At 47.2% G+C, this 26,809-nt stretch overlaps 1 protein-coding gene across 6 annotated transcripts in view; it reads left to right on the forward strand.

Moving 5' to 3' along the window:
• CRACDL (CRACD like) overlaps positions 1-26,506 on the forward strand; it is a 132,348-nt gene extending 105,842 nt beyond the window's left edge. For 5 of the 6 annotated variants that reach the window (XM_032877865.1, XM_032877863.1, XM_032877862.1 and 2 more), the window contains exons 7-10: positions 519-2,142; positions 23,482-23,654; positions 24,678-24,822; positions 25,675-26,506. In XM_032877865.1, the coding sequence (XP_032733756.1) occupies positions 519-2,142; positions 23,482-23,654; positions 24,678-24,822; positions 25,675-25,817 (2,085 nt within the window). In that variant the 3' untranslated portion in view covers positions 25,818-26,506. The remainder of the gene's footprint in view (positions 1-518; positions 2,143-23,481; positions 23,655-24,677; positions 24,823-25,674) is intronic. The other variant, XM_032877867.1, reaches the window with a different exon arrangement.
• The last annotated feature ends 303 nt before the right edge of the window (positions 26,507-26,809 follow it).

A 26,809-nucleotide genomic window follows, 5' to 3' on the forward strand; every position in this document is an offset into this window, starting at 1 on the left:
TTATTTGATCCCCTTTGCTTCATTTTTTAGAGCAGTGTCCGCTGGTTTTGTAGTTCAGTCACTGGAATCTTTTTTTAATTTTATTTTATTTAATTGATAGAGAGAGAGAAATAACAGGTAGTGGGGGGGGGGGGGGTTAGCAGGCTCTCTGTTGAGCAGAGAGCCCGATGTGGGGCTCTATCCCAGGACTCTGAGATCATGATCTGAGCCAAAGGCAGAGGCTTAACCCACTGAGCCACCCAGGTGCCCCCAGTCACTAGAGTCTTAAGCAGTATTTACTTTCAGGGCATAGCCACCACTGTTCTGCTGAAAGCTGAACTTGTAAGGCAAGTTTCCAAAGAGATGGGTAAGGGAAGGATTAAGAAGAGACACCATGTGTGAATGTCTGCTTAGGTGCCAGCTTAAGAGACACACTGCTTCCTTTAAACCATATTAAATCTTGTACAAAATGGAAAGGTCATAGGCTTCCTAATATTCGACATAATAATGCTGTCTTTTGTCCTCTTTATTCCTGCAAGCGAGCACAGTCTGAATCCCTTAGTGATCTGACCTGTACCCCAGAGGAAGAGGAATACGAGGAGAAGTCGTTACCCAGAGTCAACACAGAAGAGAGCCCCAGTTCAGCACAGCAGGATGCGGTACTGGACAGAAGCCCAGAGCCCGGGGGGCCAGCCGCCATGCTGCAGCCTGGGGGGCCGCGCGCTAGGCGGGCGCGCCTGCAGCACTGCCCAGCCCTCAGTGCCAGCGCTGAGGAGGAGGAGGAGCGCTTTCTTGGGGATAACCCCTCAAGCCGCCCGGCCACCCCCGAGGTCACCGAGCCCGTGTCAGGCCCGGCCCCCTGCCCCGAGTCTCTCTCTCTGCCGGAAAGTTCCCCACACCATAATCCCGACAGTGAAAACCAGAGGGACGAAGTGTCCCTGGAAAGCACGTGTCCCCCAGCCAGGCACCCCACTGAGGAGGTGGTCTGCGTTTCCGCAGACGTGGAGATTCGGTTGTCTCCCTGTATCCCTGAGGAGGACACGACACCTCCTGAGACTGACGCTGCCACCACCTCGGAGACTCCCGCTGGTCCAGAGGGGCCAGACCCAAGTGTCCAGAAGGAGGGGGAGCTGACGATGGAAGTGCCCGGGCCCGTGCCTGTGCCGGAGCCCGAGACCGAGACCGAGGGAGCAGGGAAGGGATCTCCCGAGGCCCCCGCCCCAAGCCCGCCGGCCCCCAAGAGCTGCTTGAAGCACAAGGCCCCGGCGGTGAGCGTGGGCCCCAGCGCGCCGCCCGCCTGCGAGTCGCCCGCGGAGGAGCCCGCTCCGCGTCCCCAGGACGGAGAGGCCGCCCCCGCCGAGCAGCCCAGGGCCGAACCCGCGGAGTCCCCACCGGGGGGTCCTGAGAGACTGGCGCCGGAGCGGAAGGTGGAGCGGGGAGGCAGCGAGCTGCGGGCCGTGAAGTTCTCGGTGTCGTCGGGCCGCGCGTGGCCGCGATCAGGTGGCGCCCGCGTGCTGGAGCGCGGCGGCCCCGCGGGCCCCTCGGCCGGCCGCCTGCCGCTTCTGAAGAGCAGCCTGGTGTGGAGGAGCGAGGCGGCGCTCGACGACCTGCGGCCGGCCCCCGAGCCCCACGGCGGGAAACCCGCGACGGCAGGCGGCAGCGGCGCCTCTCGGGACTCGGGGGACACAGAGGCCGGGTCGGGCCGGACCCCCCGGGATGCCCCTGGAGACCCCTGCCCGGCCGCCCGCGAGCCGCCCTCGGGCGACGACAGAGGCCCCTTCCCTGTCAAGCTGCGCTCCACCTCTCTGTCCTTCAAGCACCGGGAGGCGTCCTCTGTCGAAGTCAGAGGGGTAAAGAGATACAGTGCTGAAATCCGGCTAGAAAAAGGGGGGTTGGCTTTGCTCCCCAAAGACGAGAAACGTCCGGCCGCGAAGGCCCCCTCCCCTCGAGGGGCACGGTCCCCGCACGAGCCGGGAAAGGGGAAGGCCCGGCCCTCGGAGCCGCTCAGCGCCAAGCCTCCCCTGCCCAGGAAGCCGCTGCTGCACAGTCGCCCCCTACCGCACCCAGACACCGGTTCCGGCGAGCTTGCGAAGGTCGTGCCGCCCCCGGACTCCAGGCGGGACAGCCGGATGGCCGAGACGCGGTCGACGCACAGGGCAGCTGGTAAGAGCCGCAGTAGCGGTGGGGTAGGGGCAGGGCCGTGGGCAAATCCCACGTCCACGGAGTATGGCAGCGCTTGGGGTGAAAACCTGGCAGGGGAACTGAGATTAAAAATCAGAATTCCTCATAGTACCACTAACACGTTCGGTCGAGTTAGAAACTGAAGAGGGGGGGAAACAAATAGGATTCTGCAGCAGTTCAGAGAAGTCAGAAAGATGGAAAAACATCTCGAAGCTACTCCCTGAGAGGAGATGGGCCCTCCAGGGAATCGCTCAGATGCCTCTTCCATTTCTTCCCTCAGAAGCTCAGTGAGTTCCAGAATCCTGGGATATGGGTACTCTGACAGATGGAGGAACCCCCGGGCCTATACCACTTCTTGGTGAGAAATGAAGCTTCTGGCTTCTCTGTCACTTAGTGACCTTCTGACCTACTGCCCCCTTCCCTGCCCCCAGGAGGATTTTTTTTTCTCCTGTTTAATAATCAGACTCACGTGGCCCAGCCTCATGGGGGAAGCATCCCATTTATTGGAGTCACAAGCCTTTGTAAAAGGGGAGCCCCCTCGGGGTGGGCGTTAACTTCCTGTCCCAAAAAAGAGATGGTGTGAAGGTTGGGGCAGTATGTAAGAATCTTCTAAAGCAACTGTCCTTTAAAATGAGCAGAGATAAAATAGATGACCTTTCTAGGTCTTTGACATTTGTCACTTTTTATTTTTGGTGTTTGAGATGAAACGAGCAATCTGTTGGAAATGGGTATTTGTGGTAGAGCTGAAGACTATTTCGTTGCTGGGTTCTTTTATTAATGGAAATCAGGGTGCCAGAAACAAAACTATGCAAACGAGTCACATGTGCGTGTGATGAAGGCCCTGAGGAGAAGTTTTCCATGGCAAATTTTATTTGGGGAAAAAAAAAAAAACTTTCAGGATGTTTTAAGTGGCTACTGTAAGTCTAGGACTCCACTGAAACACCATATTGCGGGACAAAGTAGGACCCTGTTCTTCTAGGGACCCCACACCCTAAAAGTGCACACATATGAGGGGAAAATAAGCTCACAGAAAGCAATGCAAAGACAGGCTCAAAGAAATTCTTATCTTTTCTGCCTCCTTCCTGGGAAGTGAGTGAAAATGCAGTGTGTGTGTGTGTGTGTGTGTGTGTGTGTGTGTGTACACACATTTACATATATACATATATAGTGCTTTAAGTTGTGAAGGTGACAGCTCTAGGCAGAAGTTCCGAGAAAACACCCTCCAAGAGCCTTCCTGATCCAAGGCCTCTTGGCTCAGTGGTGATTTTTTGCTGCTGCTGCTGCTGCTACCGCCGCTACATTAGGATAATCAGTGAGGGAGCTTTGGGAGAGGTTCAAGCTGGAGCTGATGATCCACTCCACAAATTGCCGGCGAGGTTATTGAAGCTATTGTGGAGTGTTTCAAAAACCCATTGAAATATCAAGGGAGGAGGGGGTTTGCTCTGTGCAGATGAAACCCTGACATCAGCACCGTCCACCTTCATGGCCTGGAATTGAAAATGTGTCTCAGGGGCTTGCTGCCTGAATGGAACTTAAAATACAGGATACTTGGGTTCATGGTCAGAGCTGGAAAAGAAGCTTCAGAAGGCAGTGCTTGACACATTAATAATTTATAACTTCCTCAGCCCAGACTGTGAGAGTTAGGATTGTTTATTGTCAAATGCCTGGAATGGTCTATAAAGACCTTATTTTTTTTCTTTAATATATAAAATATAATATAGTACATGTTAACAGCTTTACTTAAAAGTATAGCGTAAAAGAATTGCCTTGTCCATTTATTAACATTCTCTAAGCCACAGAAATAACTGATCCAGATGAAATCCATAATGAAAGAATCCCGGTTACTTGAGGACAGGGGTAGTGATTTTCCTTTCAGTGCAGAGAGAGGAAGGGAAGAATTACTCATTCTGCTTGACCTCAACTCTCCCAAAGTGTGGTTGGTATTTGAGGGGCAAATATCAGGACAGGCTGTGGCTGCTGCCTGGGACCTTGGGGTCTTGGGGCTGCCTCATGTAGACCAGAGCAGAATTGCAGAGTCGGTGCTGTCAATCCCGTTGGTGAAAGCGGGCTCTGTGTCTTCCCCAGATACTGGATCTGCTTGTGGTTTAATTCATTCTTATTATTTCTGTCATCCTCATTGCTCCCAAAATATAGCTGCCAGAGGCAATTAAATTCATATAAAACAGGTAATAAAAGTTTTAATAACAGTATTATTCAGTTTTCCAGTGAGGCCTTATTACTGCTGTTTATTATCTTGTGGTAGCGGTACTTTACCCAGAGTTCCCAGATGGGCTGCCACCCCTTTCAGGGGCACACACCCTAAAGCTAGGTTGCTGAGGTGTCCCAGATGGGTGCACAGTTCTACCTTAGGGACCCAAGCACTGTGTCCTCAGCACCCCTGCTTATCCTTCCTCCTCTCATCCACACTCTGTGTTATTTCTCTGGAGACATGGAAAAACCCTTCAGTGGGGGAGGCAGGGAGGATTCCCCAGCTGTTGGAGTAAACAGAGGAGCCCAGCTTTGCTAAGTGCAGGATTTCATGGGGTGGTTACTGCAAGGCCAGTACCATATTTGTACTCATCAATGCAAAGGTGACCGTTAATAGGAGGCGAATGGCCCAGGGTTACCAACTTTATTCATCTGTGCAGGACATTACCATCCTCCTGGTAGGATAGTCCATTTCAGAGTCTAAATGGCAGATCAGAAAGCACCCTTCTGAGCACAGGATGAGTTAGGCAAAAGAGTTAGAGACGTTCAAGACTTTCGTGTGGAAAAGTGGTAAAATACAGAAAGTATATAGAAAAAAACAGCCACTTAGGAGTCTGCTTTCTAGATGTCATCCCTGCTGGCTTTTCTTTCAGGTCATTCTTCTTTCTCTGTGTGTAATTTATATTTCATGTAGTTGCAGTCACATGTGGGATATTTTGGAGAATAGTTGGACAAATTGCCATTGTCATCTAGGGGCCTCATTTGATAATGAGCCTCCAGTCCAAGCTCATTATGTCCAGATGGGGCTGTGATAACAGTGGCACACCCAGGTCTCTGAACCTCTTTCTCTAGACTCTAGTAGTCACTCATTATGCATTCATTCTTGCAACAAATATGTCATGTATTTCTGCCATACACATAGCACTGTGCTGGCTCCCAAAAGGCAGTCAGAAAAAACATGTGGACCTCATCCTCAAGGAGCTTACCAGTCTGAGGAGGCAGGTGGCTGCTGGATGCCACAGGGGAGTGTAGATAGATGCCCATCTTGTCTTTGGCTGCTGGGGGCATTTTCTGGAGGACAGGAACTCAAATTCAAGTTCATTTGAGTTACTATGCTAAAAAAATACAGTCGACCATTGAACAGTGCGGGGGTTAAGAGTACCAGCCCCCCCATGCAGTGAAAATATCCACATATAATCCCCAAAATTTAACTACAAATAGCCTACTCTTGACCCTTTATCAATAACATAGTCAACTAACATATTATTTTGTATGTTACAGGTATTGTATACTGTCTTCTTACTATTAAGTAAGCTAGCAAAAAGAAAATATTAAGAAAATCATAGAAGAAAGTATGTTTATAGTACTGTACTATATTTATCGAAAAAATTCACATATAAATGGACCCTAAGGCACCTGGGTGGCTCAGTCAGTTAAGCGTCTGCCTTTGGCTTGGGTCATGATCTCAGGGTCCTGGGATTAAGCCCCACGTGGGGCTCCCTGCTCAATGGGGAGCCTGCTTCTCCCCCTCCTCTCTGTTCCTGCTCTCTCTCTCTCTCTCTCACTATTTCTTTCTGTCAAATAAATAAAATCTTTAAAAAAAAAAAACTAAAAATTTTTTTAAAAATTAAAAGAATAAATGGACCCTAGCACTTCACACCTTTGTTGTTCAAGAGTCAACTGTGTTCATATATCTTGAATTCTTAAAGAAAACCAACTCTGTTCATGCCTGCCTTTCTTTTTGGTCTATCATTCCCTTCATGGTCCCTTACTGAGCAAGTATGGTCAACACTATGGGCCTCCGCTTCTCCACCATTCCTGTGCCCCTCAGACCACATATATTTTCTCATCCTTGGTTGCCTCCCAGTGCTCCAGCCTCTCCTTGGTGCCCTGAAACAGAACACATCTCAGATTCCCACCTGTTTCCTCAAGTTCTCTCTTCTCTTGACTCCCTCACCCATAGCATCCAGCCCCTGGCCATCTGTGGGCACACCTGATTTGACATCTCAACATTCATAATTCAGTTTATCCACACCTCCCCCATCCCAGATCATTTTCCTTCTCCGTTCCCCCAACTATCCAGATAAGCTAGAGATCTCCAAGCCATCAAAAATATTTTAATATGGAAAATACTGAAAGGCCTAAAAGTTGTAAGAAAAATCACCTTGTAATTCTGCTTTTCTACAGTTCCGTAAAAAGGAACTCGCATTTCTGACCAAAATGAAGTAAACCACCCTATCTCTCCCACTGATAAAATTTAAAACCCTGGACAAAATGCAGGAAGTGAATGTCAGAATTCTGGAACCGGGTAAGAGTGGGTGTGCTGGGTAGAGAGAATGATAGGACTCTGAAGACCTCCCTGCCCCACCACCATGGTATCAGCAGACCCCAGCTTGGTGATTCTCCAGTCCTGTCCTCCTGCTCCCAACTGCCACCAGGCCCAGCACCAACTCCACAGGACAGAGTTTGTCGGATGGTCTTAGCCCTACTCCCTATGAGCGCCAGCAGCTAAGTAGCAAGCCCCTATATATGAAAGCAGTCCCTGCAGGGTGAAACACCTTGGGTTTTCTCATCCCTGCACTGGGCAAGTGCCACAGCAGACTGGAAGCTCTCGTCCTGGTCGCTGTGGCAATGGCATCTTTTAGGGCAGAGTTCTTTTAATTCTTCCAACCCTACTCAGCAGAAAGGCAGCTACCTCCACCCATAGCAGCACCTAAGGCTCAGAGCCCTTTAGCTCTCCAGAAAGCTCCCTGGTAGAGATCCAGTCATGAAGCTACAGCCCCTCTGCAGCAGTGGCAACAGTGACAGATGTGCTGGTGGCGGTCCCAAAGGCTTCTTTCTCTCGCTACTCTGCCCTTAGGAGTCCCAGTCATGAGAGCACACCGCAGTATAGAGGCTAAACCCTGGTTTCCAGCCAGAGAACTTTGGGGGTGGAAATCACAGAAAGGAGACACCTGAAAAAGGGTCTTTGACCTATGTGTATGAAGCCCAGGACTCATCTCCATGTTGCACCTGCATGAGACCCACAAGAATCAGCAGAGCAAAACCTTTGAGAATTTTAACAGGACTAGGTCTCAACATAACACTCAAAATATCTAGTATACAAACCAGAGGTATTCAAAATTCAAAAGAAATCAGGAGAACATAGAAAAAAGTGATCAGCAAATGCCAACCTTGAAGTGATCCAAACATTAGCATTATTAGACACGTTATTTTTTATTTGTTTTTATTTTTAACAATTGTGTTCATTTAAAAAAAAAAAAAACTCATGATTTTGTGGTTTAAAAAAAAAAAAAACTGCTGGGGCGCCTGGGTGGCTCAGTGGGTTAAAGCCTCTGCTTTCAGCTCAGGTCATGGTCCCAGGGTCCTGGGATCGAGCCCCGCATCGGGCTCTCTGCTTAGCAGGGAGCCTGCTTTCCTTCCTCTCTCTGCCTGCCTCTCTGTCTACTTGTGTTCTCTGTCAAATAAATTTTAAAAAAAATAAAATAAAATAAAAACTGCTTGTTTTGTGCCCTCTTATGCTTGAATATAAAGCTCTCTGTGAATACTAGTAAGAGCCACCATATGAAATTTATTATTAGCCATCTGTTTTTAGGCTCAAAGCTTTGCTGTGTTCTGTTTTAGCAGCAGAAACTGGAATTAAAGTTAGACAAAGACTTGAAAGCACAAAGTATACCATGTTCTATGAAGTAAGAGTGAGCACTCTTGAAATGAATGGAAAGAGAGAAATTCTCTGCAAAGAAGTAGAAGCTATTAAAAGCTATTAAAAAACAGGCATCTTAGAAAAGGAAAACATAGTAACAAAAATAAAAGAGTCATTAGAAGAAGCCAGTAGAATAGGGATCACAGATGAGCCCATGAACTTTAAAACAGATAAATAGGAAATATCTAGTTTGAGTGTGAAAAGAAAAAAAAAAGCCTCAGAGACTTTGGAACAATATTAAAACGTCTAGCATTCATATCACAGGAGTTCAGAAGGAGAAGAGAAAGATTTGAGCAGAAAAAAATATCTGAAGGAACAGTGACTGGAAACTTCCTAAATTTTTGAAAAACATGAATTTGCAGATCCAAGAAACTCAGGCGAATTATTTTTGCCTTTGTTTTAAAAAAGCTGTATTTGCATAGGTTTATTTCATCTTCTCAACAAATGGTTCTGGAACATATGAACATCCATAAGCAAAAATAGGAACCTTGACTTAAGTCTCACATCATGTACCATGATTAACTCAAAAGGGGGTCAATGAGTTAAATATAAAGTGAGACTATAAAATTTTCAGGAACTTTAGGAGAAAATCTTCGGAACATAGGACCAGGCAAAGAGTTCTTAGACTTGATAGCAAAACATGATCCATAAGAGGAAAAATGGATAAATCGGACTTCACCAGAACCAAAAACTTTTGCTCTGCCAAAGACCCCATTAAGAGGATAAAAAGAAAAGCTACAAAATGTGGGAAAATATCTGCAAACCACATATCCAGTAAAGGACTAGTATCTAAAATATACAAAGCCTTCCCAAAAGTCAACAGTACAAAGCCAAAAAATACAATTAGAAAATGGGCAGAATTAGAAGCAGATATTTCACCAATGGAAATATACCAACAGCAAATTATCACATGAAAAGATGTTCAAAATCATTAGCCATTAGAGGAACAACACTTAAGACTATAATGAGATATCCTTACATATTAGAATGACTGAAATAAAAAAGCTAGAATGACCAGATGCTTTAGAGAATGCAGAGCAACTGGAGCTCTCATACACTGCCCGTGGAAATGCAAAATGGTGCAGTCACTTTGGAAAACAGTTTGGCAGGTGCTTACAAAATTAAAAATACACTTACCTTGTGACCTAGAAATTCCACATCTAAGTATCCCAGATAAATGAAAACTTAGGTGCACACAAAAGCCTGCCACATGAATGTTTATAGCAGCATTATTCATAATCACCAAAAACTGGATGCACCCCACATATCCTTCAGTCAACCAAACAATGGAATATTACTCAGCAATAAAAAAGAATGAACTGTCAGTACACACAATAACATCTTAAATGCATATGCTAAGTGAAAGGAACCCGTCATGAAAGATTACAAATTGTATCAGTCGATTTGTATGACATCCGGATGAGGCAAAATTATAGAGACAGAACAGACAAGTAGATGTCAGGGCTTAGGGGTAGAGGTAAGGTCCCTACAAAGGGGTTAGCATTAGAGAACTCTCTGGGGTGTTGACATTGTTCTGTAACCTATTTGTGACTTTATACAAGAATCTAAGTGTGTTAAAACTCCTAGAACTCTTTAAAAAAAAAAAAGGTGAGTTTTACTCTATGTAAATTTTAAAATAATCTTTTAAATGGCACAAAAAAGTGACCATCACCTCTCTTCTCCACCCCTCTCTGAACCTCAGAAATCCCACCCACAGAAAGAACCACCACCAGCTCCTTCTCGTGCCTGTTGCAGTCAGTGCTACATCATTATCAACATACATATAGAGGCACAAGAAACTTTTTTTTTAATCACAAAAATGCTATACATGTTGGCTCACAATTTGTATTTTTACTCCACAATAAGACACGGGCCTCTTTTCTGATCAGAATGAGTGACTGAATCTCATTCCCTTTAAGAGCTATGGAGTACACATACTGTATTTTATTTAACCATTCCGAACTGAAGGGCATTCTGAGTGCATTGAGTTTTGTGGGGTGTTTTTTTTTTTCCTTTTGCTGCAATAAACATTCTTATCTTTTTTATCTCAATGGAGTCACACTTTTGCTTCTCTAGGATAGATTCTTAAAAGTGGGCTTTCTGACTCAAGGGCATACACATTTTTAACAGACATCTTCAGATTGCCCCCCCCATTACGGTGGTACCAGTTTACACCCCTTGGCACAGAGTAGAGACTTTCTCCCCCCTCTCATCAGCACGAGGTGTTGTCCGTCTATCTGTAACTTTTTTTTTTTTTCCAATCCGATGGATGAAAATGTCCTCTTTGGTCAGCAGGTCCTGGCCATGCTAACGTGGAGTGCCTTTATCCTGACCCCGAGTCAGTCTTCCTGGTACTTAACCCGCCGCAGCACCTCCCTACAACTCTCTCTTTCCCGATGTCGGTCTAACCATGGAGCTTTGCTCTTTAACACTCTCGGTGCCTTCCCACTTTATATGGGAATAAAAGTTAGATGCCTGGGGAAGGCATGTAAGGCTTTGTAGATTCTGGCCAAGGTCAACATTTCTGCCTTCCTAAGTCTGCCTGCTAACTCCTTCACTTCCTCTGACATCTCCAGCCCCACCCATGCCACCAGCTCCCCTCCCCACTCTGTACACACCCCTGCTTGCCCCCAGCACACTCCTCATTCTTGAACTTGATCTTTAGCCTCCTGAGCACATCCACGGTTTTGTTTTTCTCTGTGAAGTATCTGTGCCCAAGGGTCTCCTGGCCTGCAGTGGTGTACAGTGCCATGGTTTGCAGGACAGCAAGAGCAAGGCACGAGGCTGGGGTAAGACTGAAGAGTGTGGATATGGAGGTTTTACTCCAAGGTCCCCGCTTTGGGGGCTGTGGGATTCTGAGCAAGTGACTTTCTTAACCTCTGAGTCTTCATTTCCTCCTTTGTAAAATGAAGTTACTACTAATAGTAATACATGGGACAGCAAAAGCATTGTAACTACAAAATGTGCTGCAGTTTCCAGCAGCACAGTCATGATTTCCTAAGGATGTACCAAAATATCCTCATCTGAGCTGCATAGAACAGTTGTGGGAATGGGATTCTCTCTGTCCGGTTTAAACCAATGAAGGCGCCAACATGGGAATACAAGACCCCAAAGAGAAGGTGTGTGCAGAATATAGCACAATAGAGACTGTTTCTCCCCGCTGTTAGCAGCATGAGGTATTGTCAGTCTATCATTTTTTTTTTTCAATCCAGTGGATGAAAATGTCCTCTTTGGTCAGCAGGCCCTGGCCATCTTAATGTGGATACCAGGAAGATACGCAGAATCTTCTGGTAACCATCTGGGGGCAGTGTGATGGACTGTAGGACATCAGGGTTATGCCATGCTCTAAAACCTTTGCTCTAAAACCTGGCAGCCCAGCCCCTAGGGTGTGGAGGGGCAGTGCCCCCCACTGTCCATCTGCCACACTAAAGTCCCACTTTCGAGTGCATGAAGCACTTTTCTCCAGGGCAGCCGTGAACATCATGTGGGAACTGAAGCTCTCTGTGCACTTAGCCCAGGGCTCAGTACAGTGGGAGATAGGTGGGCTTGAAGAGAGAAGGCAGCATCTTCATGACAGGAGGGGGCAAGTGTCCCGGGCAGAGGGTGCCAAAAGCCAGAGGGGTGAGGCCAGTCCAGGACTGCAGAGACACCAGTGGGGATGCCCTTGGAGTGGATGTCCAGATACAAGGCAGGGGGCACTGGCTGATTTCTGGCAGGATTCGCCTGGAACAGGGGCATCAGCCCAACTCCAGAATTGGACCACCTGGTCAGTCAGGCCCTCTGTGTCATCCAGAAAACATCGTGGGCTCTCCAAGGCTCCCTCAGGCCAGACACTTGGAGCAGCATTGAGATCATTGGTTCCCAGTTCTCGCCGCAAATTGGGGTCATCACCTCCACGGGTTCAGATTGATGGGTGCAGGGGGAGCCCAGACAATGGAGTGGTAAAGGCCCTATAGGTGATCCTGATGTGAGGCCAGGGGTGAGAACGCCTATTCTAGGGCAGCGCTTCTCAAACTTAGAAATGTTTGTGAATCTCCTTTAAATGAAGATTCTGATTCTGATGAGGACAGTACTGCTGGTCTACAGACCAACATTGGAGTAGCAAGGATCCAAATCTGTGTTATCCAACATGGAACCGTTAGCTTCATGAGGCTGTTTTTTGTTTTGTTTTTGTTTTTGTTTTAATAAACAAAACGTGGGGCTCGAACTCAGGACCCAAGATCAGTTGCATGCTTTACCAACTTGAGCCAGCCAGGCACCCCACATGTGGCTGTTTAAATGTAAACTTAAATGAATTGCAATTAAATTTGAAAAATCAATTCCTCAGTCACACTGGCCGCATCTCAAGGACTCAGCAGCCCCGTATATTGTGACTAGCCGGCAGCACAGAGATCATTTCTACCGCTGCAGAAAGTTCCATTAGATGGCCCTGATTGGGGGCAAGTAGCAGTCTGTAAGGGTTGTGCTCTTCCCATAATACTTTCACCTGTTTCTCTGTGTGTCCGTCTCCCACACTACATCAGCTTCCCAAAGTCAGGGTCTGCCCTGGATTTACCCACCGCTTAGACTCTATACAGGTAAAGAATGACAGTAATTGCTAATGTGTATTAAGCAGTCACTAAGTGCCAAAAATCATTATATGCTTTCCATTTTAATTTCCAACAACAATCCTATTTTATAATGGGAAAGCCAGAACGTAGCAAAAAAACTTGCCCAAAGGAACATAGCGGGTGACCTGGGTAGGGGAGTTTGGTGCCATGTCGACCTCCCCTGCAGCTGCGATCTTCACTTTATGCCGTACTGCGGTGGTTCTCAACTGGGGGCGACGTTGTCCCCCAGCAGACATTTGGCAGTGTCTGGAGACTACTTGATTGTCACAGCTGTGGCCGGAGGGAGATACTACCGGCATCTGGTGTGAGGGGTTGAACATATCGCAGTGCACGGGACAGCCCCCAATACCAGAGAATCATCCAGCCCCAAGTCTCGATAGTGCCAAGGCTGAGTAACTATTGTTTGCCACTCAGTGAATAAGTTATCATGGGGAGAGAATGATGTATAGGAAAGGGGCGGGGGGGTTATACTCCTTAATAGGAGATGGTCTGAGATATAGTGAATGAAGAGTAAAGACAAAGCCTGTGTTCATGCTCCAGCTTTGTTATGTATCAGCCATATGATCTTGGACAAGTCCTTTTTACTCCATGATATTCTGTGATCCTGTCTCTGAAATGGGGCTTGAAAAGGTTCTTACATAACAAGGAGGCTTGCGAGGGTCATTAGGAATATGATATTGCTCTGAAAATCAAGACTGAATAAACCTTAGCCGTGAACATTTCTTGGATGGGGAGAGATTTCCCTACCTGTCCAGGGCAAGTGAGGGAGGGCCAAGGGATAACAGAAGGAGGAAAATCTAAGCCCTGTGGACAAGGGCCATCCCTAAAACTAATCACTTGTTCTCCAGTGGCCACTTGAGACAGATCTTAGAGAATTCCAGCTGTCCCCGGAGAGCCACAAGGAATCCAAGGTGGGTTGTTTGTGGACATGCTAAATTATAAGGGAGTGCCATGTAATAGAGTTTCACTACTTCTTCCCCTTCATCTGCTGTAGCTCAAAATTATTTTCAGATCAGCAGTGCCTTTCTATCCCCATATCCTTATAAGGTCTCAGTTATATTACCTGGCAGGTAACAGACAGCAGCTGTCTCCATGGCCAGAGATGGACTTTGGTCACTGCCTTCTGCTCAGAGGCTGTTTTAATTGCACAGCGACAGGTGAGCAAATGAACTTTGAGTCCAAGCTTGTACATCACAGCTCTTTGTCCTTGAGCTTTGTCTCTGGCTTCTGGGGTCTCCACTTTGAGATGAGGAGATCGGGCTGGACAGCTTGGGAATGTCTGCCAACCTTGCCCTTGCACACTGGGCAGCTGTACCTGAAGTTAAGCAAAGGGCCTGGCAAAGCATCTGATGCCTGGGATGCCCCCAATAAATGTGCCTGCACGTGACCAGGTTCCCGACCTCACACATCCAAATCCAGATAGGATTCACGCATTGGTTTTTGTTTCTAAATGTTTTTTTCACAGATTTTTTACCTGGGAGCAATAGAGCCCTAAAGCAGTTGTAACTAGTGCCATAGCAACAAGAAGAAGAAAAGCAAAGCAGACCCCAGGTCCCCACCGGGGGAAAGACTCACATAAATTGCCACTGTGGAGGCCTGCGTACACCCCTGCCCTTGGGCAAGGACTGACCACTCCCCCCTGGGGAATATACTATATTATCAGACCCTCATGAACGCTGGCATTGGGAAGCGTTTTGTTTTTTTTTTTTAAGATTTTATTTATTTATTTGACAGAGAGATCACAAGCAGGCAGAGAGGCAGGCAAAGAGAGGGGGAAGCAGGCTCCCCACTGAGCAGAGAGCCTAATGCAGGGCTTGATCCCAGGATCCTGAGATCATGACCTGAACCGAAGGCAGAGGCTTAACCCACTGAGCCCACCTAGGTGACCTGGGAAGTCTTCTGATTCCACTGGCCCTTTCCCTAGGCCTAATCACTTGTAAAACCGTGACACCCTGAGAGTTAGGAGTATTGTTTGACCGAGTGTGCCCCACGTTAGTGAGCAAGCGTGACATGCTCTGTGGAGACTGACTATGATACCAGGAAAAGGGGGGCAGTCCTGGCCCTCATAGGCTCTCACAGCTTATGATATAAAGAAGCTACTAGGACCATTTAAAACAGCAGTGGCATTTTTTTTTTTCCCTGTCATGTGGGAAAGAGTGTGAAGATTGTGAGAAAGAAAATCTGTAGGTCTGAAGATGGGTCTCAGGAGCGGGGATGGGGAAGAGATCCCCGCAGTGCCTCCTGACTTAGAGGAGGGAAAATCCGTGAGGACAGTTTGGCCCTGGTGGCTGGGAAAGAGGTTTCCAGACACAGTTGCTATCTTCTTGAGAGCTCCATTTTGCCATCAGGCTGTGAGCTAAGTGTTTAGAGAGATCTGTTCTCTGTCTTGCTGAGCTGTGGAGTCTTATTTTGGAGAGGAAATGGAGGAAGGGGGATCAGGATAAACCTTCAGAGGCTGGAGCTAAGAAGGAGGTGGGCTGGGTGAGGGGGGACAGCAGTAGGAAAGGCAAGTGGTCCAAGGACCTCCTGGTGCTTTTGAGGGCTGATGGGGTATGAAGAGGATGGAAAGGTTCTGCTGAAGAGGGACGGGGACATCCTTGGGAGAATGCTGGCCCCCTCTGGCAGTAGCCTTGCCTAACTGCAGTGTAGAAACAGCTCCATGGTGCAACCTTGCCTTGTTTCTGTATCTGGACAGGCAGCTGGACCCTTCCTCCTTGCTATCCAAGCACCAAGTGAGTCCTGATGATCTTAGATAGTTTTTGTGGGTTGTTTTGTTTGCTTTTTACTAAGAATGATACACGTGCAAAGAAAGGCACAGATATGTGTGCAGCTCAATGAATTTTCACACACCCAACACACCAGACAAGAAACAGAATGAGACCAGTGCCCCAGACTCTGGAACTCATTCCTGGACCATGGACCACAGACCACGGACCACGCGTTAGCTGTGGAAGGATCCCTCTATTCCTGATTACTCTTTCAAAAGAGCCTGTGTGCGGGGCCCTGGAGAGAAGTGTTAGCTTAGAAACAGCCTTCCTGTCTATAGACTCAGCACTTGCCATGGCCTGGTTCCTCGTGGGCATTAATCAGGTACAGCTGATTCTCATTATTTAGAGTAGTTATGCTCCATAAAGTTGCTGTGAATACTGAATTAGTGAACACCAAACCACTGCTCCTAGAAGAAATAGAGTAGAAATCAGAGTTAGTGAGCCTCTGATTACATTTAATCAAATGATCAGCACATAACCTTGTTTTATGTGTGTCTCTGTTTAAAGACACCGTACTATATGTATTGTTTATTAATTACCATCCAACTCACAGCCAACAAAACCGAAAACTCAGCCCTGATGAGATGAACTTCATCTGACGAACGTATTTTCTTCGTGAGGCTCCTCACAGTCTTCTTAGCACATTAGCAGTAGATGTGGGGGGTATTTTAGACAGCAAAATTACAAAAAAAAAAACCAAAAACCCACAAAAATGCAAAAAATGTGGCACTGAGTTTACCGCGAAAAGGATATTTGTTTATAGTATGAAAGGAGAAACAGGAAAGAAACAGAGTCCCCTTGTTTGACGTCAGCTGGGACCGTGCTCGCCCAGATACTCAAATTTTTCACCGCTCTGCACATGTCTGCAGATGACCATGAAGGGTTAGAACCCATCTGGGCATTACAAATACAGTTTAGCGAGTAGGCGAATTCACAAATACAGAATCCACAAGCAGTGAGGACCGACTGTATTGGTTGAATGAGAAAAGGAAGGAATGGCAATTCGTTTAATTTGGAGGTAGAACTAGAGCACAGCCGTATCACACATCATTCCATGAAAAGCCCTTACTTCCCGAACGCTCAGCACTGTGTTGAGACGGATGCTGACATGAGAATTACAAGCCCAAGTTCTACTATAAGATTGCCAGCCTGGCTCATGGGCAGAACTGGTGAGGAGCGACTGCAGATTTAGCCAGCATGTATTGATCAGGCACTGTCTCTGTAAGCTGACCGACAGTCAATCAATAAATGCTTTAAAAACAACAACAACAACAACCCTCATCTTTCATGTAGGAATCCTGGCATAAATCCTCAGCATAGATGAGGCCCCACGTGTCTCCAGAGTCCAGGATGCCACCCCCACTCCAGCAGTCCCCGTGGTGTGTGTTTATACACCTCATCGCCCCCACGTAAACCAGAGCGGTGGCAGAGGACCTGGAGGGGAGACTGAGCTGGAGAATGTTTGCTGTTACTGGAGCACCACGGCACGGTTCTGGCTTCTTCTGGCTGTGACAGATGTTAACGATGCATGCACTTTAGAACAGAAATCTTAGAGCCTAAACTTGGGCCTTTCCTTCTGCAAAGAGTGTTTTTTAAAAAGCTGGGAATGAGCCGTTGATACGTATTTTTAAGATGACAACATAACGGAAAAGGATTAGAAGGAGCGTGCCAAAGTGTTATTTAGCACAACTTTCCCGGGTTATTGATTTATGGGAAACTTTCTTCTCCTTCTTTATACTTTTATCTGCTTTCTGAATTTGTACGATGTGCATGTGTACTTTTATAAACAAGGAAGACATTTGAGGAGACAAGGACACGAACAGCATCAGGTTAACGTCTGCTTGAACCGTCACGAACCGTGTCCTTGGGAACCAAGAGTCAGCCCAGCCCCCTGGCCAGGCAAAAGGCTGAAGGACAACCCAGTGCTTGCTTTGGGTTTTCTTTTGTTTTGTTTTATCACAGGAGAGGACACTGGCAAAAAGCTTCCTGGCCGCCATCCTGTCCTGGCTGGAATTTGACCAAAGGCTGCCTCTCTCCTCAAGCAGCAATAACAACAACAGAGTAACAACAGCACCCACCACAGGGCAGCTCACCCTCTCTAGCTCACACAGAGCCAGACGCTGTAATGAGTGCTTCCTGTGGGTCATCCCCTCACATATTCGCCATCACATAGGAGGCAGGGATGGTAGATGATCTCATGCAATCTTCAGTCCCGCTAAGAGGGGTACACGCTGCTCCTTTCCTCATTTTACACTGAAATTGAGTCACAGAGAGGTTCTGGAATTTGCCCAGAAGCACCTTGCTAGCCCGAGGCCTTATTCCTAGACATGGAGACCCCAGGGCCACATCAGTAGCTGCTGTTTCCTGGCCCCAGGGAGGAAGCAGTCCTCATTACCACAGCCTACTGAACCAACCTCAAGAACAAGAACTCTTGGAAATGAATGCTAGAACAATAAATATACTTTTCAGACTAAACTCTTGAGGTGGGAGAGCATATTAAGAAAAAGGAATCTGGAGAAAAGCTTATGTATAAACTCCTCATAGCCTCCCTCTTTGACAGAACATATCCTCAAAATAACAACAACAAAAAATTAGTTTCCCCTACCAAAAGTTGCCCTCCTATGAAATTAAGTTATTTAGGGCAAGCTCTGTGGCTGTCACAGCTTCCTGCATCTAGAGCATTATGTCTTCCGGAAATTTTACCCTATGTATGCTGTACAACAGGTCAAGTTTGCGGTCTTTCTTTCCAGGGGAGATGTGTTTGGGGGAGTCCCTCTCCTTTGGGCTCTCAGTAAAGGAGATCACACAGATACAGACATGAACTGATAGTTCCCTGTGTGTAAGGACTGTTCCTGGGCTGTTCATGGTAAACCCCAGACATAACTGACAGCGTGCAAAACCTCACTTGGGGAGGAAAAATTGAGACGTCAGAGCCCTTTAGCCAAATCCCCAGAAGATTAAGGTTGTCTGTGTTGAGGCAGAAAGAAGTAAACAAAGGAGTGTTTTCATCTCCTTTTATTTAATCTACTGCCACATCTATATTATCTTGGGATTAATGACATTTTGAACATGCTTAATCTCAGAAGCTATTTTATGGTTGAACCTTGACCCTACAGTATTCATGCTGTAGAGCTATCACCTAGGAAGTTTTTTGTCATCTGAAACCTGTGTTATCAGGATAACACTACCTGTGTCTTCGATGCCCTTCTCCTCCCTTTCCTTGTGGAGTATGGCACACGCACCCTCCCTCAACCCTTGCCCCTGCTGTGGCGCCAAGTGCAGGGAAGGGTGTGCAGACCACCTGGGCCTTCCACCACAGATCAGAACAGAGTCTCTTCCAGATGCTCTGCCTGGGTTGACCTGAGACAGGTACTTATGTGGGTTACATGAACCTCCAGGTGGAATCGCAGGCCTCTTTGAACCCTGGTACAATGGCAGGATGCTTTGTGGCTTTTCTCCCTCCTACCCCAGGGTCTGGAATCTCGCCCACCCCTCCTCCCTGTGCCCTCCACCCAGGAGGCTGCCCCTGGACCGTCCTGTGAAAGGGAGAGGCTGTCAGGGTCCCTGTGGCCTGCTTGCATTCCTGACAAGGAGCAAAGTGGGCAAGGACAGAGTACAGAATACAAGGAAAGGCCATTTACTTCCAAAAGAGAAGTGATTGGTGAAAGATCTTGGCCTTATGCCAGGCCCAGGTTTGGGGAGGCTGCCATTGTAGGTCACTTGATCCCACACTGGTCCAGCGCAGGTGCAGCACTCACTCACTCCCATGCATCTGCCCGTGAACGCTGGAGGCATGTGCTCACGCTTACACACAGAGGACACCAGAAACGTGGCTGCCCACTGACAGGCAGAGCAGAGGCCCGTGCCCCTTCCCTGCTTGGGATGAAATCTGCCAGCGTTCTCTCAGTGTGAGGAAGGAAAAACCACCTCTTGCCTAGCCTGACCTGGTTGCATTGTTTACAAGACTGCTGTTTCCGTAAGCACACTGGACAGGAGAACAGGATATGCCCCTGGTCCCCGAGGGCCCCCAGCCTCAGTCTGCCCTTGGAATCCCCCGCCTTGTCGTAGACCTCCCACAGAGCCCCTGTTCTACAGAACCTTTGCCAGTGATTTTTTTAAATACTCATTTTGGCTCCGATAATGTTTAGGAGTTCATCAGAGCTATCTTGTGCCCTTGCGATGAGAGTGATATGTGTGTCCATGGCGCCACACAGATCCGAGGGTCTGGGGAGCCAGCCAGAGAACTCAGAGATGCTGCTCAACCTCCACTTTAAAACTCAGGATGGGAATTTTCTCTCTGTGCACACTTCGTCTTAACAGAACTATTCGGAATATTTTGTTGGCTGAGGTAATGACTTTGAACCCATAGTGAAAGCCCTCTCTCCTGTAGCCCTGTGTTGTGGCAAAGTCTCAGGGAGAACGGTACCACCAGACATCTCCCTTGGGCCAGGAGGGAGCAAAGCACGACTGTCACTGAGCGTGAGGAAGAAATCAAAGGAGAAGTGGAAAGAAACCTGTTTAAGGAAAAAATTAAAGTCCAGAAAGACCATGAGGACTCCCTGGAATGAGGGATTGAGATTAAGGGATGAGAAATGCAGACTTTCTGTAAAACATGGAACCGCCTTCTATGTGCCTGACAATCATTGGGTTCTCTGGACAAGAGACAAAATATAAAAGAACCTCATAAATGAGCTGATATTAGAACAGTGCAGGGTGCATAGTCTCTGGAGTGTGTCTGTTGAGTAAATAAGAAGTTCTAGTGACCAAAAGCATAGATCGGTAAGGTAGACAGTGAAAGAGCAGATATATTTAGCACCAAGCTGTGAGGAAAATCTCTTGAGAGTCACAGAAGGATTCAGAAAAGGAAAGCATGTTCAGCTAGGCTGAACAGAGCAGGCTTCATGGAGGAGGCAGCATCTGGACAGACACTTCATAGGCAAACAGGGATGATTCTGGAACAGGGTGTCCAGTCCCTCATCATCTCCTAGACTGTGGCCAAAGCCTCCCTCCTTTCCTCCCAGCCTCCCATCCCTTTCCAGTCAGACTCCTTCTCCACACAGCCTCCAGGGTGTCCCCTTGGCTCAAACCCCATGGCTCCCCATGATGGACAGGAGAAAGACCAAGAAGACCTTTCTCAGTTGCCTCGTGCCTGATCATTCAGCCCCTCACGGCCAGCCTGCCCACAACTCTGCCTTCTGCCCCCCTCACCTGGGAGACCTTTCCTTACCCTTCTGCTCAGCCTGGAAGGTTCCTTCTCCAGGTCCCAACCTAGACACCACTTCACCTGCCACGTACCAGTGTCAGGCCCTTCCTCACCCAGCACTTAGTAAACTCTAGCATCTTCCAGTTTCCACCACAGCTGCTTATTTGTATTTAGTCTCCCCCAATAGACTGAGATTTTGACAGAACAGACAGTTGGTGGTTTATGTTTCCACCTTAGCTTTTAACACAGTCCTTACACATTAACCCTGGAAGGAGGGAGAGCAGGAAGGATGGAAGGAGCAGGGGGGTAGGCAGGAGGAGCAAGAGAGCAGAAATGTTGGGCTCTGGCTAACAGAAAGGATTGTACACTTAGAAGTAGTCTGAGAAGATCTGAGTGTTGAAATCAAGCATGGAACAGAGAACATTTGGGGGAAGAAGAGATGAAACTTAAAAGGGTCAGGAGGAAGGAGGAATTCCCAGGTTTGGGAGCAAGAGTCCTGGACAAGGACCTGGAGAGGGCATGCCCATGGAGGGCAGGCCTCCCAAGCAAGGTTATGCAGCTCCATCAGTGCTGCGAGGGGTAGAGCAGATGGAGAATGGGGAGACCTCGGGATTTATGGTTTAGCGGTCAGGTGGATGGAAAGAGCAGCATTTGTGGTGTGGCCCCATCAGGAATTAGCTGAAGAGACACAGGCCGAGGCCACTGGAGCGGAGGGTGGAGAAGAACAGAGGTTAGTGAGGCTCAGTGGAGACAGTTCCTTTCAAGCCACGGGAGAGCCAGGCACTTTGCAAAACATCAAGGAAGAGAGGAGAGCCAGGGAGAGCCTGAAGAGGCAGGAAGGGTCAAGGGGCGAATGGAAGAGATAGAGCGGGATTCCCTGGGGACCAGTCCAGTGGGGTGGAGGCCCCAGGGAGCAGCCAGGAGAGCAGGAGCCATTCCTAGCTGTCCAGGCCAGAGAAAGGTCAGTGTGTGAAGCCAGAGGCCCTTCCCAACTCTGACATGAAACTGAAGCTTGCCAAGCTGTGGCTGCTGTCCCCTCTTTGGGGCAGCTGCATTTAATATTTTGTGGCTCAGACTAGAGGAGCATCATCTCTTTGATGCATCGTTAAATGAGAAAACCAAGTCCCCTAAAGAAAAGTAGAAGTCTTGCCAGAAAGGCTCCTGGGTTCTCTTTCCTCCTGCCTCACCCATCCTGGCCTGTGGCCCCTGTGTGAACAGAAAGAAAGAGACTGCAGGCTGAACTGGAGGCAGGAACAAGAACAAATAGAGTCATATCCTATCACAGCAGAGCAAGGGGTGGCGAATGTCAGGCCACCAAGAACAACACTAACTCATCCCAGACTTCTGCATGCGTTGCTGTGACATGGATCCTGCCTTCCCCTTGCCAACCAAGATGTTGAAGGGGAAGTGTAAAGGGCGAGGGCCAGGCATATGGGGATGCCTTTTCTTTCCTTTCCTTTTCCTTTTTTCTTTTCTTTTCTTACTTTCTTTCTTTCTTTCACCTTCCTTTCTTCCTTCCTTCCTTCCTTTTGTTCAGTTAGCCACTATATATAGTACATCATTAGTTTTTGATGTAGTGTTCAATAATTCATTAGTTACATATAACTCCCAGTGTTCATTACAACACATGCCCTCCTCAATACCCATCACCCAGCTACCCCCTCCCCTCTGAAACTCCCAGATTGTTTCTAGGGGCTCCATAGTCTCTCATGGTTCATCTCCCTCTCTGATTTCTCCCCCTTTGGATTTCCCTCCCTTCCCCTGTGGTCCTCTGTGCTATTGCTTATGTTCCATGTATGAGTGAAACCATATGATAATCGTCTTTCTCTGCTTGGTTTACTTCACTTTGCGTAATCCCCCCAGTCCCATCTGTGTCAATGCAAATGTTAGGTATTCATCTTTCTGATGGCTGAGTAATAGTCCCCGTGTATATGGACCACATCTTCTTTATCCTTTCATCTGTTGAAAGGCATCTCGGCTTCTTCCACAGTTTGGCTATTGTGGGCATTGCTGCCATGAACATTGGAGTGCATGTGCCCCTTCTTTTCACTATGTCTGTATCTTTGGGGTAAATACCCAGCAGTGCAATTGCTGGGTCATAGGGTAGCTCTATTCCCAACATCTTGCTGCATCTCCCCCTCTTACACTGTTGGTGGGGGTGCACTTCTGTCTTTGTTTTGTGTGGTGACAGGCAAACATTCCGAGAAGCAGGGTCATGGCGAACCTTCAGATTCGGCGTACTTTTGATATACCTGTGAGAAGCCACTATTTAATCCATAGGTTTCCTTGAAGAAAGTTTTAAAGGCACCATTTCTCTCCTCTCCGGAACATTAAGGAAAACAAGTGTGGCTCTTGTGATGTGACTCTCTGCAAAAGGAAGGTTATGTTTACAGTTTTTAGAAAAAAGAATAACCGTGTGTCTGCAAAACTTCCAAGCAAATAAGGAATCACGTAGTATGTACTAGCCCAAAATGACAGACTTATATTAAAGAAATCTTATCTATTTATGTACTTACTTTTGTCTCATTCCAGAAAGTATGCCATGGGAGGAAGGTGGCTTTAAAATGTGCGTGTAGGAACAGCTGCGTTTAATATTTTGTGGCTCAGACTAGAGGAGCATCATCTCTTTGATGCATCTTTAAATGAGAAAACCAAGTCCCCTAAAGAAAAATAATAGTCTCTCCAGAAAGGCTCCCGGGTTCTCTTTCTCCTGCCTCACCTATCCCAGCCTGCAGCCCCTCTGTGCAGTGTTCTCTGTGTGGGAGAAACCAAAGGTGAGATGCGACAGGGCCTGGGATGTTTTGCATAACCTTGTGTCTTTACCCACAGAGAAGGGTCCTCCTCCTGAAGCTGAGGGCCAGCCTGCACCACCCTGGATCACCATCGCTCGGCAGAAGCGACGAGGGACCTCAGACCAGCCCCCAAACCAGGAAGACAAGCCCGGGACCCGCACCTTGAAGTCTGAAATAGGAAAACAAGCCAAGGTACCCGAGAGAGCCCAGGTGCTTAGAGCAAATGCTTTCTGTCTCTGTAGGTACAGGAGGAACCAGGCAGCTGGAGCTGGGGCCTGGCACCCCACGCATTCTGTTTGGTCATCACCAGGACCCTTGCCTGTGATGATTGCTGATGTCTGCCCCCTCTGTGTGCTGCGCTGTTAGAAGTGGCTGGATTGCTGAGGCAGCGGACATAGCTCTCTTCTCCCTGCCTCCAAGGCAACACAGCTCAGCATCAGGAGACATGGAACAGGGTAAAAGAACTTCTCAGTTAGAAGCTTGGAGACCATGTCAGCAGCTCCATCTTGGCTCGTTGTGTGGTGATGGACGAGCCCTGCTTTTACTGCTCTGCTGGCTGCCTGCTGGGCTCCTTGTTCCTCACCTTGAGCTGGAGGGCTGGGACCTGGGTTTCTGCTTCACACTTTGGATGGAAACAGTGTTCTCAAACCCAAGCAACTACACTTAGAAGCAGGATGAGACCCACAGCTTTTGTATTCCCCTGAATAGCCACCATGATAAACCCATAAGCATGTTTCAGCCATGTGAGAAAATGAGCCTGAACCTGCAGTAGGACCTGTTTCCCTTCACTGGAACTAAACCTCCATCGTACCTAACTTGAAAACCTTCCTGCAGGCTAAGGGAATTTATAAAGCCAATTAACCCATCATCTTGGTTTGGGGCATCTTCATTCATACCAGTTATCACAAATCTCAAAACTATTTCACTTTGACACAGTTCACTCTGACTTTTAAATAGAATCCCTGCCATCCGACAGGGGCTGAGGCCAGGTGTGGGGCAGAGCAGAAGCCATGATGTCTGTGTGGGCTGAACACAGGACCCCATATGCCAGTCTGAGTCTGCCATTCTAAAGGCCCCTCTCAGCAAGGGCACAAGTCAGCTCTGCCAAGAGAGTACCAGGGGCATGACTCACCTTTGTCTAGAAATGCCGTAGCCCGTTGCCTTTGGCTGTGTTTGCCCCCTGTGGGACTCTCGGGTGACCAAACAGTGTGTATCTCTCTTGTGTCTTAATAGGAGCCCACGAAGCCAGCCGACTTCATCCGCAGCAAGTCTTTCCTGGTGGCTCCTGCCAAGCCCTCTGGGGACCGGAGGCAGGGGACAAAGCTCTGCCTCCAGGAGGGGCTGCAAAGAGGAATCTCGTTGTCCCATCAGAACTTGGGTAAGAAGTCTACAAGCAGTACCAGACACTGAGATGCTTTTCCAGGATTGGTCCTGCACTTTTTGTTTGTTTGTTTTCTTTTCTTTTTCCAAATCACTTTGCCACATTGATTTTTTAAACAGCTTTTACTGACATGTCATTTAGGTGCCATAAAACTCACCTGTTTTAAATGTACGGTTCAGCAAGTATATATTGACAATGAGAATATATTTACTGACGTGTACAATCATCACAATCCAATTTTAGAACACTTCTCTCACTCTAAAAAGAAATCTCATGCCCATTTACAGTCATTCACCGTCCTCAACCCCAGGGCTAGGCAACCGCTAATCTACTTTCTGTCTGCGTATGACTTGTCTTTTAGGGACATTTCTCATAAGTGGAGTCATAAAATATGTATTCTTTTGTATCTGGCTTCTTTGACCAAGCATAGTGTCTTCAAGATTCATCTCTATTGTCACATGTATCTGTATCTTTAAATTTATTTTTCCCTGTGGTAAGACACATATGACAAAATTTACCATCCTAGCCATTTGTCAGTATACAGTTTGGCAGTGTTAAGAATATACACACTGTGGTGCAAACCAATCTTCAGAGTTCCTACAGTTTTATTCTGGAAGTTTCTCTCACCTCTCTGCGTTGCTGGAACTGTTTTTGAGCCTGCTGTTCTTAAGACTTTTTATTATATAAATTATTCTATGCCTAAATCTTCTTTACATGTTTGCGCATTAATGGATTTTACGTTTGAGACCACAGTTAAGACCTTGACGTATATTATAAAGAAACACAAGAGGCTTAAGTGGAAATCCAAACTCATTTCTCGTGTTTCTGTTTGTCTTGTCTTCTTTCCAGCAGCTCAGTCTGCAGTGATGACGGAGAAGGAATTGCATCAGCTGAAGAGAGCCAGTTATGCCAGTGCAGATCAGCCGTCCTGGATGGAACTTGCCAGAAAGAAATCTCAAGCTTGGAGTGACATGCCCCAAATTATAAAATAGGCTGACAGCCTGCTGCTAAAGAATGTCCACTTCCTTGACGGGTCATTGAGTCAAAAACTGCCGGTAAATCAAGGCAAACAAACTGTGAAACTGAAGAGTGATTTTATCATCAAGTTAGGGGAGAGCGAACTTGGGGAAGAGGAAGGAACCAGGCCAACAAAGACAGTCACACAGCCACAATCCTGGGCCAGAGGTGCCCTAAAACAAGAACACCATTGAAAAGGGCCAGGAACAAGGTCCTGTGCCCAAAGGTATGAATGTGAGGCTTTGAGAATCGCCTTGATAAAGAGGGCTCGGACAGGAAGAGAGTGGCAGTGAACCATGAATGCCTAAGTCAGGAGCGCCTGCAAGGTCAGAGGAGAAGGTCTTTCAGGGGAATGTGTGTCTGTGCTTCCACCTGAGATCAACCTGTGTCTCCGGTTCTCGTCTTGCCTGTGGATCCCGTCTTCTCCTTTCATGTTCACTATTAGGCATGACATTTTTGGTAAAACAGGGATGCCGTTTCCAAGAGCAGCTATAAAACCGTCTTCCTGAAGATAGTCATTCTACGAAGGAGTGGAAGGAACATAGCCGGGTTCATCAATTCACAGACTGTTTCCAAAAATAATTTTTAAACTTTTCCACAAGGCATCTGTGTCCTTAACCATTGCACAATGTATTGCCTGTTCAATAAAAGGTTTCAAACATGCCTCTGTCATACGTGTAAATGTTCTTTCTGCTGACACTTGGAGAATGTCCTCCGGCAACAAGTGAAATGCAGCGTATAGAATTTCAATGTGTGTGTGTGCGTGTGCGTGTGTGTGTGTGTGTGTGTGTGTAATTCAGTGTGTGTGTACTGTAGAATATCAGTTGGGTAGATCTGGGGTTTTTTGAGATTCTTTTTTTCTATAAAATTTCAGTGTTATTTTTGGAAGATAATGTGGGATATTTTTTTCCTGTTTTCATCTACTTGGTACAACATTTAAAAATATAAAATTTCTAAAAAGTTGTAA

Source organism: Lontra canadensis, unplaced genomic scaffold, assembly GCF_010015895.1.
Source record: "Lontra canadensis isolate GAN:19392208 unplaced genomic scaffold, GSC_riverotter_1.0 scaffold61, whole genome shotgun sequence".
Classification (NCBI taxonomy): domain Eukaryota; kingdom Metazoa; phylum Chordata; class Mammalia; order Carnivora; family Mustelidae; genus Lontra; species Lontra canadensis.